Source organism: Zonotrichia albicollis, chromosome 7 (assembly GCF_047830755.1).
Source record: "Zonotrichia albicollis isolate bZonAlb1 chromosome 7, bZonAlb1.hap1, whole genome shotgun sequence".
Taxonomy (NCBI): Eukaryota; Metazoa; Chordata; class Aves; order Passeriformes; family Passerellidae; genus Zonotrichia; species Zonotrichia albicollis.
Window position 1 is genome coordinate 22250677 of NC_133825.1, and position 18044 is coordinate 22268720.

At 41.3% G+C, this 18044-nt stretch overlaps 1 protein-coding gene across 33 annotated transcripts in view; it reads left to right on the top strand.

The window, feature by feature from the left end:
• The window catches only part of ANK3 (ankyrin 3), a 342435-nt gene that overhangs the window by 298356 nt on the left and 26035 nt on the right, over nucleotides 1–18044 (top strand). For 15 of the 33 annotated variants that reach the window (XM_074544616.1, XM_074544617.1, XM_074544614.1 and 12 more), the window contains 8 exons: nucleotides 691–898; nucleotides 1415–1511; nucleotides 2554–2782; nucleotides 3360–3485; nucleotides 4308–4430; nucleotides 4935–4961; nucleotides 6670–6751; nucleotides 10040–17725. In XM_074544616.1, the coding sequence (XP_074400717.1) occupies nucleotides 691–898; nucleotides 1415–1511; nucleotides 2554–2782; nucleotides 3360–3485; nucleotides 4308–4430; nucleotides 4935–4961; nucleotides 6670–6751; nucleotides 10040–17725 (8578 nt within the window). The remainder of the gene's footprint in view (nucleotides 1–690; nucleotides 899–1414; nucleotides 1512–2553; nucleotides 2783–3359; nucleotides 3486–4307; nucleotides 4431–4934; nucleotides 4962–6669; nucleotides 6752–10039; nucleotides 17726–18044) is intronic. The other 18 variants (XM_074544627.1, XM_074544629.1, XM_074544633.1 and 15 more) reach the window with 9 other exon arrangements.

An 18044-nucleotide genomic window follows, 5' to 3' on the forward strand; every position in this document is an offset into this window, starting at 1 on the left:
CATATCAGTGCACTCTGCAATTTGAATTATAGCAAGTCATGGGTCAGCCTGATTGAAACAGACTTGAAAGTTGAAAAAAAAAAATTAAAATAAAAAAGGCAAATAGATGCAAACTCCCATTGGCATGTCTGTCGCTTCTGACTTAGAAAATGTGAAATTTACCTGTAAGTCTTTTGTAACTTCATGCATTCTTTGTGATTTTGACCCAAACAAGTATTTCTTTCTAATAATCACAGGAAGCACTGAGTACAGAGGTCAGTTGGGGTGCAGTGTTCCTCAAGAGCATGAATCTGTGTTTGGCAGAGATGTAAGAATTGTCTGTCACCTCCAGGAGACAGTGTCTAGTCCTCACTTCTCAAGTGCAAAATAGGCCTGGTTTTGCATTTTGAAATTGTATGTAATGTCACTAAGAGCAAAACCAAACATGCTCTGAAAAACTCTCAGCAAATACTGCACGGAATCTTTTGAGGTTTGTAGTGTAGCTCTACCGTTTAGCATTTAGGAATTCAGGTGTGAATTGTTGAATAAAAACTAAACATGAATTTCACTAGTAATCACCTTGAGAAGGTTTCCTGGGGGGAAAAAATCTACAGAAAATAAAAAGAAAATAGAATTATCATTTAGAAAATAATTCTGCATGTCTATAAACAGTTTGTAGCTCTAGTTTAAGTACGTTCCCCATGTTGACAGGCTCAACCAGTTCCAGAAGAGATTGTCAAAAAAATCCTTGGAAACAAAGCAACATTCAGTCCCATTGTCACTGTGGAGCCAAGAAGAAGGAAATTCCATAAGCCAATAACCATGACAATTCCTGTGCCACCTCCATCAGGAGAAGGAGTGACCAACGGGTACAAAGGAGACACGACTCCCAGCCTTCGACTCCTATGTAGCATTACAGGTTAGAGAAGACCCTGTTCTTTGCCAAGGTTTCTGTGGCAGCAGCTCTGTGCTCACTCTCAAAACTCCTGCTTTCCAGTAAGGGAACCTTGGTGTGCTGGGCCACTGGGGCTCAGATCAGCTCTCCTGAGTAAAGCTAGCTCAGGTTATTTCCAAGGCTCCCACTGGTTCCCTGAGCTTTGTCTCTGGTCCCATTGTAAAAGAACTCTCTCAGCTTGTGTTAAATTTCCGTCTTGAAGATTTCAGTCTTGGTTATTAAATGTGCTTGTCAGTAAAAGTAGCTTGCAGAAGTAATTCTGTCCTAGCTGGTATCAGGAGGTGGGATTGCTGTTGCTCTTTGTTTTTTGTTGTGTGACGTGTGATGCTATGTAGTGTTGTTGATGCTCCATGGAGCTCAGCTGCTGGAGACCATTAATGTCTAGGCTGTCTTTCAGTGTGTGTAGATAGAGGTGTTCTTTATGCAGTCTGTGTGTGGCCGGTGTTTGAGAGGAAACCTGCGTGGTGTGTGTTTGCACAGGAGGCACGTCGCCTGCGCAGTGGGAGGACATCACGGGCACCACGCCGCTGACCTTCTCCAACGACTGCGTCTCCTTCACCACCAATGTTTCTGCCAGGTATGGGAGCAGACCCTGCCAGCTGCCCCTCGGGAGTGCCTTCCCTTGGCCAGCACCTGGCTGGGAGGTTGTGTGCACACAGCCTCTTCCTCTGAATGCTGCCATGCCACACAGGGCTTTGGTTTTGCTGTAAATGGCAACAGAGAGAGAAAGCTCAAAATGGTCATCCCATTAAAAAAAAAAGGGGGGGTGGGATTCATAACAATGCATTTGTTTAAAAATTTAAAGATTATTAATTTCTGGCTCTGGGCCTTTTAGTTGAAAATTATATTAAATTGCTCTCACAAAAATAGCTTTTGCAAAAAATGGTGAGTTCAAATCAATCTTGATGGACTTGATGGACTTGCATGCTAAATGGAGGCATTTACCAGGATTTGTACAAATCCTAGTGAAGAAAATTCATGGCATAGAATGTAGAGAGTTTATCAATCAGTAAATGACATTACAACTATAAAAACTTTTATGAAAAGAGAGAGAATTGCTGGAAAACGAAATAGATTAGGGCTGAAATATTGTAGGAATGACTGATACAAGGTATAAATTATTTTTATCATACTTGTCTTCAAACTCTTAATCATAAGATGAGAAAATAACAGTGTAGCACCTGTCTGTGGAGACTTCACCATGGGCATATTTGGTTCAGCCTGAATTAGAGATGTGATTTGCTGTGTATGTTATAAATGTGTTTGTTTTAGCAAATCAAATGTATAGTGAAGCATCAGCACATTACAGGAAATTAAAGGTCACATGAAATTCAATTTCCTCACTTTGGCTCAAATGAGCCTGCAGATTGATAGTTTTATGAGACATCAGTCTGAAAAGGGTTAGCTAGGTATGTCAGCATTTCATTGCCAGGTATTCCCATTTCTGGATGGTTAAAGCTGTGCTGAGAGTAGAAGAATAATTACAGCTCTGGCAATTCTGCAAGGACTGTACACATGCAAAATGACCAAGGATACAGGACACAGTTTCTCTTTAAGCCTTAATGAATTGTTGGAGCATAATGAAAAGTTGATTTAATGGTTTGCTTTTCCCCACTCAGATTTTGGCTCGCAGACTGCCACCAAGTACTAGAGACTGTTGGGCTGGCAACACAGCTTTACAGAGAATTAATATGTGTTCCTTACATGGCAAAGTTTGTGATATTTGCCAAAATGAATGACCCCGTGGAATCCAATTTGCGCTGCTTCTGCATGACTGACGACAAAGTGGACAAAACCCTGGAGCAACAAGAGAACTTTGAGGAAGTTGCCAGGAGCAAAGACATTGAGGTACATTGCTTGCAGCTGACTTCCTCCTTGTAGGTGGGCAGTGTGTTTTCCAAGCAGCAGCAGCTCCTGCAAAAGCCACACAAGCCCTGTTAATAAAGGTTCCCAGCAAGGCTGTGGCATGAGAATTCTCAAAGGAAGAACAGAACAGGATGAGACTGCAGGAGCAGGAGGATTTGTGGGTGCCCCAGTGCAGTGTGCAGTGGGGTTTGCCCTCGCTGGTGTCATGTAGCCCTGGCTGGGCTTTGCAGACAGAGGGAATTCCTTCTCATTGGCCCTGCAGGCACACAGGCATGAGTAGGACTGGCTTGTGGTCAAATCACAGTCACTAACTTATTATTTCTCAATGAAAATTACAGACTGTTACTTTAGAAAAGCCAGTCAGGTGGCTCGTGGTTTTCCAAACTGCCTGTACTCATAAAACCTTGCCATAGTGCACAGTGATATTCTAATTTGTTGTTGAATGTAACCAGGTGAGGATTTGTGTTAAACTCAGGAATGATGTTGGGGAAAATCATGATGTTTATATGAATCTGCTATTAAAAGAGGTTTTATTGACATTTTGTTCTTGCTTTGGTAGGTTCTTGAAGGAAAACCTATTTATGTTGATTGCTATGGAAATCTGGCCCCTTTGACTAAAGGAGGACAGCAGCTTGTTTTTAATTTTTATGCTTTCAAAGAAAATAGACTGCCATTCTCTATCAAGGTAAAAGAAAAGCAAACTAAATAAATGATCCTGTTGCTTTCCTCCCCACAGTCCCACGTCCCCTTTTCAGCCCTACAGGACTAACTTGCCCCTGGGATGTAAGTGTAGTTCTTTAATATGTGAATAACATGGAGAGGGTGCTTTGCTTGAAGCCACAGCAGAACTGCTGGCACATCTGGGAGCAGATTACCCATTATATGGATTGACAGCCTTTTACTAAAACCATATCTCAAATTGGAGCACTCACATATTTACCAGTAGGTGACAATTTCTGAGGGATTAAGCAAAGGAGATGCATCCAATAACATCCTGTACTTCAGAGCAGCCTGCAGAAGGTGTGTGCAGACTGTGCATCTCTAAAAGGCCAGGAATGCTGCTCACTCTCCTCAGCCTTGTCACAGCTGCCCTGCTGGAGAGGTTGTTAAGCATTTTGGTAAACGCAAGGGCAAAACATGGCAGAATGAAATGAAATGGGCAGACAGTGCCTGTCAGTAACATCCCGGTGTGAAACTCTCATGTTGCACTCACTCAGCACCTTGTCTTGCATGGATTTGCCATCAGGGAGCTTCAGGCTGACCTAAAACTCTTTCACAGTAACACATTTTCTCCTTCAGCACCTCGGGCTGAGCTCCAGCCTGGTATTATTAGTTTTTACACACTAGAAAGCTCCTTGTAGAAAGAAATTCTGAGAACTGTTCCAGAAACCTCCTCTAGGACTCTGAATTACTACATATTACTATTACTACTGTATTATTATTACTACATCTTACTAATGCCTCAATTACTACATATTACTATGCTGAAGCAAAATTTCTTTTCCAGGTAAGAGACACCAGCCAGGAGCCCTGTGGTCGATTATCATTTTTGAAAGAACCAAAGACTACAAAAGGACTGCCACAAACAGCTGTTTGCAACTTGAATATCACTCTGCCAGCACACAAAAAGGTATTTGTTTGGAAAAGTAAACATTTTTCTTAGGGTTGGGTTGGATTTGTTTTTGTTCCTTTAGTTTTTGTCTCTCTTTTTTTTTTTTTTTTATTTCCTGCTAGTCATAAAGAAACCTTGTGAACTGTCAGTAATGGGAATGCTTTGGAATATGACAAAGGCTTTGAAAATGTATGTTTTATTGGTTTCTTGTATGTAGAACGCTTTTAAAGTCTCTTGTTACTGTGGCGTCAAGTTCCTATAATTTTTACAGTTCTGTTTACAGCTCATGCTTCAGCCTGCAAGTCATAGGTTTATGCTTTCAGTAATGTCACGTGTTTATTTGCATTGGATGTAAGATTTTTTTTTTCCTTTTCTTTTGTGTTGGCATTTTGGATTTGCTTTGCCTTATAAATCAGCTTGCATTTTGTGCTCCCAATTTGGTCCTTTTCATATCCTGATATTCTTTTCCCTGCTGTCCATTATAATATTCCTTGTCTCTGCAATGCATCTTGGGACCAAAAGGAAACAGAGTCAGATCAAGATGATGAGGTAATATACACACTGTCTTCTGTTTTTATTTCCTTCAGATTTAGTGAAGAAAAGTAGTATGTTATAGAAAAAAACAAACAACTTTTTTTAATGGTGGTGTTGAGATGATACCTACAGAAAAATAACCACATCCTCAGCTTCTGATAGGCTGCTGTAAAACAGTAGAGCTGCTCAAATATGGGAAACCCCATGATTATAAATGATGAAATTAAACCAAGCACTGAATAAAAGCAGTCTAAAATTTAACTAATTTTCTTTTGAAAAAGGATATATTTATGACTATCAGAAGTAGTCAAATTTTGGCAAAAACTCAGGAGGAGTTTAGTGGGTAATATTTTACCTCTTGGAGTAATACTGACACTGCTATGGTAAATTGTATTTCTGAGAAGGAAGAAGGTACTGCTGAGGCCACAGTAGTGGCCTTTAATATCTTACCTCTGTAAATAAACTGGATTCTTTCAAAAAAAGCAAACCAGCCAAGAGTAATTTCTAAATATTGTGTTCAAATCTATTTTCGAAACCTCAGATATTTGCAGCTTAAAACCCCACTGTGTCATGGAAACTGCAACATTAGATTGTCAGAAAACTGAGTGGGTTTTACTCATTAGAGGTAGGTAGAGATGAGATCATCTTGTAAAGGAAACTACATAGATGTTTCCAGTTTACCTAGCAGCAATGGTTTTTTCTGTTCCTGGTGGCACATAAATAGCAGTTGTCACCTGCTGGTTAGAGTAGCTAAAAAAAACCCCAAACAATGCAACCCAAAGCATTCCTTACATGTTAAAAAATAATAATAGCAAAAACATCACTTTGCTTCCATAGAATTTGTTGCCAATGAGCTATTATATAGCTATAATAATAGTTCTCTTTCTAAACAAACTGTATTTTTAGCCATATATTCAAGTGAGTTTATCTCTGAAGGACTATTGATATTAAGGACAACACACTAGCAGCTATCCCACTGAACTCAGCAACTTATGGGGCAATTTATTAGTTAACAAGAGGAGTCTGCTTTCTAATCCACATCTTTGCATTTTGTGCATATTAAAAAATCCCCTCCCATGCCTTTTTTTGTCCTTAATGTATTCACTTTAAAGCCAGTTGTACATCGTGGTGTGTGTGCTTTCGGGACAAGCTAATCTGGGGGCAATACTCAATCGGTCACTCACTCTTATGAATGTTTTGTCTGTACCTGTAGTCTTTTGTGTTCACCTCCTGTTTCTAGCCAAAGGTGGTTTACTTTACAGAGAATGAACAAAATCACACCATTTCTAGTAGTGTGAAGCATTTTATTAAGTGAGAATGCACTAAGACAGTATGGAGATGCTTTAAGGCAGGATAATGAGCTGCTTCTGCTGTCTCAGCTCTTCTACCTGACGAGCAGAGGAATGAACCTGAGGGCTCACTGTAGGGTTGCCGTCCCTCCCTGCTTGCTGCAGAAGGGTGGTCACTCGCAGCAGGTTTCTGTGCTCCCTGCCTGGCACTCATCTCACGGCACCCGGGAGCAGAGGCTGCCTCTGCCCCCTCCCTGCCTGCTCGCCCAAATTCGGCTTCAGCATGCCATCCTGAAGCTGAATGGAAGCACCCATTCTCCCCCGCGGGGTTGTGCGCCACGAAAAGCGGCCCATCCTGCTGAGGTGTGAGGACTGCTCTGTTCAGATGGAGGCAGTGGTTCCCCAGCCCTAAATGCTGCTGTGTTTTGTTGCAGACGGAGAAGGCTGACCGGCGCCAGAACTTCGTCTCCCTTGCTTTACGTAAGCGCTACAGCTATCTGACTGAGCCTGGAATGAGTGAGTTGCTCTTACCAAAGTACTAAACCATGTAGATGTGATTGTTCATAAGAAGAGACATTTTTTCTATAAACGTTGTATTTGGTGTCATTCTGGGGAAAAAATTTAAAAAGAAGGAGAAAAGGAAAAAAAAAAAGCTGTCTAAAACAAAACTCTTGGATGGTCTGTGAACTCTTGTGTTGTGAGAGCTTGAAGAATCCTGACTGGCAAATAAAGTGTGTTAGTTAAGTAAAAATATAATAGTTTTTAAAAAGTTCAATGTAGTTCCAGAGTAGGAGGATTGCAAATTGCTTTCAAAAAGAGTCTCTTCATCTCCCCTTTGAAGCATTAGAGAAAGGTGCTGTAGAACAGGATGTTACACAAAGATTCAGAAAGCCACTCAGATAAGCGCTTAAATGTTTAGATGTTTAGCCAAAATAGAGTCTCTCATATTTTATATTTTCCCTCTTCTTTCTCCTCCCCTTCCCTTTTTCCTCTGTTCCCTGCAGATGCTTTTTATTCCCTGGCACCACACATTGCTTCTTCCTAAACATGTGTTCCCCCTGACCAGACCTGTGGCATTCTTTTCCTCCCCAGTTAAATACAATAATGTATTTGGCTTAGCTTTTCTTCCTCACTTCTCCTCTCTAAGGTCAACTGCTATTGTTTCCCATTTCCAGGCTTTTTCTTGCCTTTTTTTCCCCCCACTTTTGACTTCTCAGTTGCTACCCTGCAACAGACCCTTTGATATAATTCCATAAAATCCGTAGACAAACTTCATCGGGTCTTGGGAGTTCCCACTGGATGGCTGCTGCTTAATTATCCTATAAGATCTGTGGCTTCTTTGGATCAGATGTGCTCCAGAATATGTTGCACTTCTCAGGCCGGGAAGAAGACTCCAAGCATATAACATCTGAAGAAGCTATCAGATCTGCTGAGACATCTTGATGGACTGTTAAGGTATTGTCACAGGCTTGATTGGAACTGAGAGAGGGGGAAAATGAAATTGCTGGAAAGAGGCTTGATGACTATGTATATCGTTCACAATAAATTTTTCCCCCCTCGCTGGGAGGGAAAAAATGTCTTATTTATTCACCAAAGGTCCATTAAGTCTCATTCGCAAAAAATTGGTAGATTGTTTTAGCTCTTCAACTGCAAAGAGGAGCACAGAAGCAGCATCTTAAATGTCTCTGAATCTGTGATTTGACAGGCAAAAAGAAGTGAGGAGGGCAGCCTGTGGGTGTGCTTGCCTCTCTAGTCAGTTGTGACAGACCAGCTCGTGATGGTGCAGTGGGGTTCCAGTGAAGACACGTCCTAACACTAACTGCTGAACAAGTTATTAGTTCTTTTCAGAATCATTTTGGAGCTTATTTCTTGAACTCAAGACTCTATGAACTTCTGGTGAATGTTAGCAGCTACTGCTAAGTAAATCTTCATAATATGTAATAGTATTTATAATAGCTTCATAATAATAGTTGATTTGATTAAGTACATTTTGGGGTTTTTGTTTGGGTGGGGAGAGAGAAGTGTATTTCCACTTTAAAATATTGTAGTACGAAAAGTGGGCATTTCTTGATTCAGTCTGTGCCAGTCAGGGCTAGTACTCAAGCTCTCTTCAACATAAATGTTTTTATGAAGTATCACCAGCCATCCACACTGACTTCTGGGCTTTGATTAGCTTCTATAGGACCAGCACATTTCTCCTTGCAGGATAGGGACCTGTGGTGCACTGAATATTCACTATTCTGTAGGAGTGTGTGTGCTGCAACAGTTCAGTGTTAGCCTTGTTGAGCTTCTTTCACTGTGAATTACTGCCTGTCTATAAGACAGATCAAGCAGGTTTGACAAATTATTAGTGTAACTTTAGAGAAAGGTATGTTGAATAAGTTCTTTGCATATTTTAGCTCCATTTCTAATTCCAACTTTAAAGGAAAACAAAAATTCCTCAAAGTTGCTTTCAGTGTCAACTCTCTGAATGTTATTGCTGTATCAGAGGATATGTTTGTGTAATGCAATTCCCAGAAATACTTTCTGACATGAGTGCCTCCTGTGATGCAAAATGTGGTTGATGATGATTCTGTTCAAATGCCTATGAATAAGCTGAGAGTTCTGGGGGATGATAACATTTAACAGGTTTGTCCTTGCTAGGAATTTATTTCATAATCTATTTTCCTTTGACTGCTTTTCTAATGTTACCTTTTGAGAACTGTAAAGTTGAACAGGTCTGTCTTTGAGCTGATACAAGAAATCTCCTCAAAAGGTACCAAGACACTACATCTTGTAGAAAAAGTGTACTCTTCTTTAATGACCTCTTGTGAAATTTTGTAAGGTTTACGTATTTGTGCTTAATACACCATACGAAATGGATTAATCTGTGTGCTCGTTCTGACATGACATTTGTGCATGAATAAAAACTGATTCAGTTGCTTTGCCTGCTCACAACTATCATACATCATACTTGCCACATTTCATTTACAACATATGCTTCTTAAAATCATTTCATGAAAAGTTTTACTTTTGTTTTTACCAGACAAAAGGAATATTGCATGAGAAACAAATGCATATGTTCCTTTCTTTCTTTTTTCTTTTTTTTTTTTAAATATTGACTCAGAAAAGCTCTTGCTCTTATTGGCTTTGTGAGTGTGAAGCATATCCGAATTGTGCATGGAAGATATAGATTTGAATTTATTCCAGTTGCTTCACAGTTTGCACATCAATTGCCTGTCACTTAAAGGAATTTTGGTTTCTGCATGAAATAGTTCTGAAGCGGTTTAAAAAAATATTTTAGCTACATAATGTCATTTTATGCAAGTTTATATTTTTGTATAGGATCAAATCTGAACAGAACAACAATAGAAATTATTAAATGGATAATTCTAATAGTTGCACAAAGCAGAGACATACCTAAACAGGCAAAATAAAGCTGATATGAGTATTTCAGAAGTAGCACATCAGAAAGTCAATAGGAAGTAAGAGAAGAAATTTTGATGTGGCTTCATTTTTACCTTATGGATTCCTTTTGTGTGTTTTCTGTTCTCCATTGTTTGCAGATTTGGTTGCTATGTGCTTCCGGTCTTCCATTTCATGTTGCTTTTTGGTTCAGACCAGTTATCAGTATATGGCTTGTTCCTCATTTTTTTCTTTCCTTTTTTAAATCTTCTTTTGCCTCTTCCATCCCAACTCATGCAAACAATTGTACTTGCTTTTTGTAATATTACAACGTTTACTGACCAATTTTCTTCTCTGGTCTCTCTGTTTTTCAACCATTTTTGTTGATTTTTATGTTTGATTTTAATTTAACAATTTAAGAAACAGTTGAACGGAGTGCAGGAGCAACAAGATCCCTACCTGCTACTTACTCATACAAGCCATTCTTTTCAACACGGCCATATCAGTCATGGACAACAGCTCCAATTACAGTGCCTGGGCAAACCAAATCAGGCTTCACTTCCTTATCAAGCTCTTCCTCTAACACTCCTACAGCTTCCCCATTAAAATCAATATGGTCTGTTTCTTCTACTTCTCCAATCAAATCCACATTAGGAGCTTCTACCACGTCTTCAGTTAAATCTGTTAGTGATGTAGCATCTCCGATTAGATCGTTTCGGACAATCTCTTCGCCAATAAAAACTGTGGTCTCGCAGCCTCCCTACAACATGCAGGTCACTTCAGGCTCTTTCATCAGAGCTCCCGCAGTCACAGAAGCTGCCAGTCTCAAAGGGCTGGCCTCCACTACCACATTCCCCTCTCGGACATCTCCAGTGACTACAGCAGGATCTCTCTTGGAGAGATCATCCATAACCATGACGCCTCCAGCATCCCCCAAATCCAACATTAACATGTACTCTTCGAGCTTGCCGCTTAAATCGGTCATCACATCAGCATCCTCACTTTTATCGTCCCCTCTAAAGTCAGTGGTGTCACCTGCTAAGTCAGCAGTTGATGCTGTTTCATCCACTAAAGTCATGATGGCCTCGTCTCTCTCGTCGCCAGCAAAACATGTAGCTGGGCACACAGATGTACCATTGCTCAATGGGTCTGTGTCACCTCTGAAATACCCATCCTCTGCCAACTTAATAAATGGATCCAAAGCTGCAGGTGTTTTTCAAGACAAGATCTCTGCAGCTGCACATTCTGCAACTTGTGCTGCTAACGCAGTTGCTGACACGGCTGAGAGAGTGTTTTCAACAGCTACAACAATGTCATTTTCTCCACTCAGGTCATTTGTGTCTTCAGCACCATCAGCTTTCCAGTCAATGAGAACTCCTCCTGCAGGTGCTTTGTACACAGCCCTTGGGTCAATATCTGCAACTACCTCATCAGTAACTTCATCAACAATAACAGTGCCAGTATATTCTGTAGTCAATGTTTTGTCTGAACCAGCATTAAAGAAGCTCCCAGAGTCGTCTTCGCTTACAAAATCAGCCGCTGCATTACTGTCACCTATTAAAACATTGACTACAGAGGCGCGCACGCAGCCTACCTTTACTCGAACTTCATCTCCAATAAAATCATCCTTGTTTTTAGCACCCTCTGCTCTCAAACTGTCCACACCATCTTCCTTATCCTCCAGTCAGGAGATACTGAAAGATGTTGCTGAAATGAAAGAGGATCTGATAAGAATGACTGCGATATTGCAGACAGATGTCGCAGAGGACAAGCCGTTCCAACCTGACATACCAAAAGAGGGTAGAATTGATGATGAAGAGCCCTTTAAAATTGTTGAGAAAGTAAAAGAGGACTTAGTAAAAGTTAGTGAGATTCTGAAAAAGGATGTGTGTTTAGAAAGTAAAGGGTCGGCTAAAGTACCCAAAAGTGATCAAGGACACCTGTCTGAGGATGACTGGGTAGAGTTCAGTACAGAGGAGATTGATGAAGCGAGACAGCAAGCTTTGACAAGCCCTCCTATATCTGTTCCAGAGAAGGTCCAAATTAAAACTAAAACCATGTCGGAAAAGGATTATAGCTTGTCAAAAGTTATTGATTACTTAGCGAATGATATCGGTAGCAGTTCATTAACAAACATAAAGTACAAGTTTGAAGAAGGGAAAAAAGAAGGTGAAGAGAGACAAAAGCGCATTTTAAAACCAGCCATCGCTTTACAGGAACATAAACTTAAAATGCCTCCAGCCTCCATGAGGCCTTCAACATCGGAAAAGGAGTTATGTAAAATTGCAGACTCCTTTTTTGGAACAGACACTATTTTGGAGTCTCCAGATGACTTTTCTCAACATGATCAAGATAAAAGTCCCTTGTCTGACAGTGGCTTTGAAACGAGGAGCGAAAAGACACCTTCTGCCCCACAAAGTGCTGAAAGCACAGGGCCAAAACCACTTTTCCATGATGTGCCCATCCCTCCTGTCATTACAGAAACAAGAACTGAAGTAGTTCACGTCATCCGCAGCTACGAACCATCTTCGGAAGATATTCCAGAGCAGAAGGCAGAGGAGCTACCAGCTTCAAAACCTTCCCCTACATTTATGGAGCTGGAGCAAAAACCTTCTGGGTCCATTAAAGAGAAGGTTAAAGCTTTTCAAATGAAAGCCAGTGGCAGTGAAGAGGACGACCATAAGTGTGTCCTTGGTAAAGGTGTCCGAGTAAAAGAAGAAACTCATATCACTACAACAACTAGGATGGTTTATCATAAACCTCCATGCACAGAAAGCACCTCTGAAAGAATTGAGGAAACAATGTCTGTTCATGACATAATGAAAGCCTTTCAGTCTGGACGTGACCCTTCCAAAGAACTGGCAGGTCTGTTTGAACATAAATCATCAGTAACGCCCGATGTTAGCAAGTCTGCTGAAACTTCACCTCAACATGCAGAGAAGGACAGCAAAATGAAACCCAAACTGGAGCGAATAATAGAGGTCCATATTGAACAAGGTAATCAGGCTGAACCTACTGAAGTCATTATTAGAGAAACAAAAAAGCATCCAGAAAAAGAAATGTATGTATATCAGAAAGACTTACCTCGGGGAGATATTAACTTAAAAGAGTTGGAAAAACATGATGCTTTTCCTTGTTCAGACGAACAAGGTCAGCAAGAAGAAGAGGAGCTCACGGCCGAAGAGTCACTTCCTTCTTATCTGGAATCCTCTAGAGTTAACACTCCCGTGTCCCAGGAAGAAGACAGTCGCCCTAGTTCTGCTCAACTCATGTCTGATGACTCTTACAAAACACTGAAGCTTTTGAGTCAGCACTCAGTAGAATACCATGATGATGAGTTGTCAGAACTAAGAGGGGAGTCTTACAGGTTTGCTGAGAAAATGCTTCTTTCAGAAAAGCTAGATGTGTCTCATTCTGATACTGAGGAGTCAGTTACTGACCATGCTCTACCCCTTAGTGTAGAGTTACAGGGGACTGATAAACGATGCAGAGAAAAAGTAGCTACTGCCCCCAAAAAAGAGATTATCTCCAAAATCTATAAAGATGTATCTGAAAATGGTGTAGGTAAAATGTCTAAGGAGGATCATTATGATAAAGTGACAGTGTTACACTACACTGGAGATGTTAGTAGTCACAAACATGCAATGTGGATGCGCTTTACTGAGGACAGATTAGACAGAGGTAGAGAAAAGTTGATATATGAAGACAGGGTGGACAGGACTGTTAAAGAGGCAGAAGAAAAACTGACTGAAGTATCCCAGTTTTTTCGGGATAAAACAGAGAAGTTGAATGATGAGCTACAGTCTCCAGAGAAAAAGCAGCATAAAAAAAATGGCAAGGAAATACATTCTAGCCAGAGCTCTGCCAGCAGCAGCCCCGAGAAGGTTCTGCTCTCTGAATTGCCATCATCTGGGGATGATTGGAGTAAGGTGAAGCAGTATGCACACGATGGGAAGTGCTTTCCCAAGGTGGATGAAAGGAAAGCATCCAGTTTGCCCAGCAGTCCTGAAAAAAGGATATATGTGCAACCTGCAGAGGACTCTAAACGAACTATGGAACACAAAGGAAGCGCTCAGCAGACTGGAGTGCCTGAGACTGGATTTCAGCTGAAGCAATCAAAGCTCAGTTCCATTAGGCTTAAATTTGAGCAAGGTATAAGTCCCAGAAGTAAGGACGTAACTCAAGAAGAGAAAAAGCTGGATGGTCAGTCCAAAATTCCAGTAAAAAAATTGCAAGAAAGTAAGTTACCAGTGTATCAGTCCTATTCAAGAGAGAAGCACGCAAAGCAAATAGAGGTCATTGATGGGAGCACAGCTTTACAGAAAGAGGTGAAAATACAGGAAGACCTTGTTCCAGGTAAAGGGAAAGCTGTGGAAGACTCTCGTGCTTCAGACACACAAAGAACTGAGATGAGGAAAGGCGTGGCAGAATGCATTTCAGAACCACGGGCAAAAGATCTGGTGTATGGCTCAGACTCAACGGCGAAGGGACACTGGGACAAAAAAATCTATAGGACGTGGGAAAGTCCTGGAACTTCTAACCATAAAACGCAGAAGGAAAAGCTTTCACATGTGCTGGTTCCAGATACAGTAAAAGAAAACCATGTTGATCATGCTGAATCTAAAACTGACCAAAAAAGTGAATTTATCACTGTGACAGAGCACAAAGTGGCCTCAAATGGAATCCATTCGGAAGAAGTGAAGGAACTGACTGTAAAATCCCCCTCAAAAAGGGTTTTATACAGAGAATTTGTTGTCAGGGAGGGGGAACGTAATGGTGAAGTGGCTGATAAAGTATCCAAAAGGAAAGAAGAAATTGCTGTGTCCCATATCCCAGTCAGAATTGTTGAGGAGAAGAGAGCCATGCTTGATGGTGTCTATGAACTTTCAGCTAAAGTATCCCAATCAGCTGTGATTCAGGAGAAAGTTGAAAGGCAGATTGATTATGTGGAAGATGAAAAAGTAAAGCATTCAGAAATCAGAAAGGTTACCAAGCAGCAGAGCTCAATAGGTCTAAGTCCTCCTGCTGAGGAAACAGAGCTATCCCCTAGCAAATCACCAGATTCTTTAGAATGTAGCCCAGGAAAGGAATTTCCTTCAAGTGACATAGCTGACCCCGGTGCCAGTGATTACTTGAATAAAGTTGCACCGCTAGTGAGCACTGAGGGAGTAAAAGAAATTAAGACTTTACCTGTTTATGTCAGTTTTGTTCAAGTAGGAAAGCAATATGAGAAAGAGGTGCAACAAGGTAGTATTAAAAAAATTGTCAGTCAGGAAAGTAAGACAGTACAAGAGACAAGGGGGACATTTTACACAGCTAGGCAGCAGAAACAGCCTCCTTCTCCACAAGGTAGTCCAGAGGATGACACGCTAGAACAAGTGTCCTTTATAGACAGCTCTGGTAAAAGCCCTTTAACACCAGAAACACCGAGTTCAGAGGAAGTGAGTTACGAGTTTACATCTAAAACACCTGACTCACTAATAGCTTATATCCCAGGCAAGCCCAGCCCTATTCCTGAGGTGTCTGAGGAGTCAGAGGAGGAAGCAGAGGCTAAGACAACATCTGTGAAACAGGCAGAGGTTGAGGAACCACAGATTGACAAAACATTACCTAATCTCATAAATAAGGACTCTAACAAAAGACCCAAAGGTAACAGAGTTGCCTATATTGAATTCCCTCCTCCTCCACCACTGGATGCAGATCAAGGTGAATCAGAAAAGAAGCCTCATTATTCCACTGAGAGTGAGATGGAGATGACTGAAGTGAACTTGCAAGATGAGCACGACAAGTGCCAGCTGGCTGAACCTGTCATCAGAGTGCAGCCACCTTCTCCTGTGCCACCGGGAGCAGATGTCAGTGACTCCAGTGATGATGAATCCCTCTATCAGCCCGTTCCGCTTAAAAAGTATACGTTCAAACTGAAAGAGCTGGAAGATGACCACAAAGAGACCTCAAAACCCAAAGCCCCTGAAAAGATTGAGAAACAGAAAGAGTTAGGACATCCCACTTCTGGGAAACCCAATGAGTTTGACAATGGGGTTGATTCACCCCAGAATGATGTAGTGCAAAATGGGAGTAACAATGACCAGTCTGTCACAGAGTGTTCCATAGCAACCACTGCAGAATTCTCCCATGATACCGATGCGACAGAGATTGACTCTCTGGACGGTTATGATTTGCAAGATGAAGATGATGGTTTAACTGAGAGTGATTCTAAACTTGCAGGTCCGGCAGTTGAAACCAAAAAGGACGTATGGACTACAGAAGGCATTCTAAAGCAGACTGATCGCTGCTTTAGCCAGAGTAAGCTTGAAGTCATTGAGGAGGAAGGCAAGGTAGGCCCCGAAGAAGACAAGACACCTTCCAAAGGTCCATCTTCTGACAAAGCTGGAGATAAGAGCGATAAGAAGTCAGGGGCACAGTTTTTCTCTTTGGAAGGCAGACACCCTGACAGGACTGTATTTCCTGACTCGTATTTCAGTTACAAAGTAGACGAAGAATTCGCGACACCCTTCAAAACTGTGGCCACCAAGAGTCTAGATTTTGACCCGTGGTCGAATAACCGAGGTGACGATGAAGTGTTTGAGACTAAATCGAGGGAGGATGAGGCTAAGCCATTTGGTCTGGCAGTGGAAGACAGATCTCAAGCAACAACACCTGACACCACACCAGCCAGAACTCCAACAGATGAGAGTACGCCAACTAGCGAGCCCAACCCCTTCCCATTTCATGAGGGGAAGATGTTTGAGATGACTCGCAGTGGTGCAATTGACATGAGCAAGAGGGATTTTGTTGAAGAAAGACTCCAATTTTTTCAGATTGGTGAGCATACTTCTGAAGGGAAGTCAGGGGACAAGGGGGAAGGGGATAAAAGTACAGTCACTGCCATCACACAGCCACAGGCAGGGGACAGCACTGTAGAAACAACCCTAGAGAGACCAGTAGAAACAACAGCAGTTGAAAATAAGCCCGGCATCCAGGCCAGTGGAGATTGCATGGAACAAACACTTGGTAGTAACTCCCTGGAGAAATCATCGGCAGCAGTAAACGCTTCCAAAGTTGATCCCAAATTGCGCACACCAATTAAAATGGGAATTTCTGCTTCCACCATGACTCTGAAGAAAGATGGCCCTGGAGAAGTGACAGATAAGATAGAAGCTGTGATGCCAAGTGGTGAGGGATTAGAAAATGAAACTGTAGAAGTGATTGCGAGTTCAGCTTCTAGCCAGACGAGCTGTAGGCAAACAGAAAACACTGATTTTCCAAAAGATAATTTTAATAACAACAACAATTTGGATTCATCTGCTGTCCCTACAGATGATATTCCCTGTAATGTAGTGCTAAAAGAACATTTGGAACCGAAATGTTCCCTCCAGAAAGCTAATCAAGCGAAAAGCACTTCAGGAAAAGGTACAGGGACAACACAAGGACACAGAGTAAGAGATAAGCAAAAGCCACACGGAGAGCAGCAAAAGTCAACAGAGTTGGTAGGAGCTAGAGGAAAATCAAAGCTTCCTGTAAAGGCCAGCTCAGTAAAACAAGTCTTTTCCCAAAATAATCTCCAAAGCAATACAGGGAGTAAAGCGAAAGAGGCTAGTAAGCCCGACAAAGCAAAACAAAATAATTCTTCTCCCTGTCTAGAAGCAAGGTCTAGGATTCCTGTAAAAAACACACATAGGAGTAATCTAGCTAGAAGAACTCCAGCCCTGCCAAAACAAGAGCAGGTAGAGAAAGAAAAACCAAAACAACTTCCTTCTAAATTACCAGTAAAGGTAAGATCTACCTCCGTCACCATGACAACAGTTAAAGTAAAGAAAAATCAGCTTAGGGAGGTATGTAAACATTCTATTGAATATTTTAAGGGAATTAGTGGTGAGACATTAAAGCTTGTGGATCGTCTTTCTGATGAAGAGAAAAAGATGCAGTCAGAGGTCTCTGATGATGAAGAAGACAGTACATCAAGGAACACATCCTTATCAGAAGCTACTCAAGTTTACCTGCCTTCCATTACACCGAAGTCTGCTAGAGACATGAGAACAGAGGCAGCATCTATAAAATCAAAGAGTGAAAAGGCCGACAGTGAGAGGAGGAGGAGTAAGAGGACTGGTGAGAATGAAGGCAGTCAGGTTTCTGGAGCTCTCATGGCTCACCTCGTGGAGATCAAGCCTAGTTTGTAAAACTTTCAACTTGTTGATCCTAGTGCATGAACTGTTGTGATTGCCTGTGGAGTGACTTAACTGTAGTTTTCATTCTGTCATTGTCATCTGTATGTGCTGTCTTATTCTCTTTTTTCTTCCTTCAAACAAATTCTGTACTGTAGAAAGCTAGTGAAGCATGCCAAAGACATTCATGTAACTCAGAAATTGATGTAACTCAGAAATTGAAAGATGTCTTTTGTGACAGTATATTTGTTCTGTCAAAGTAG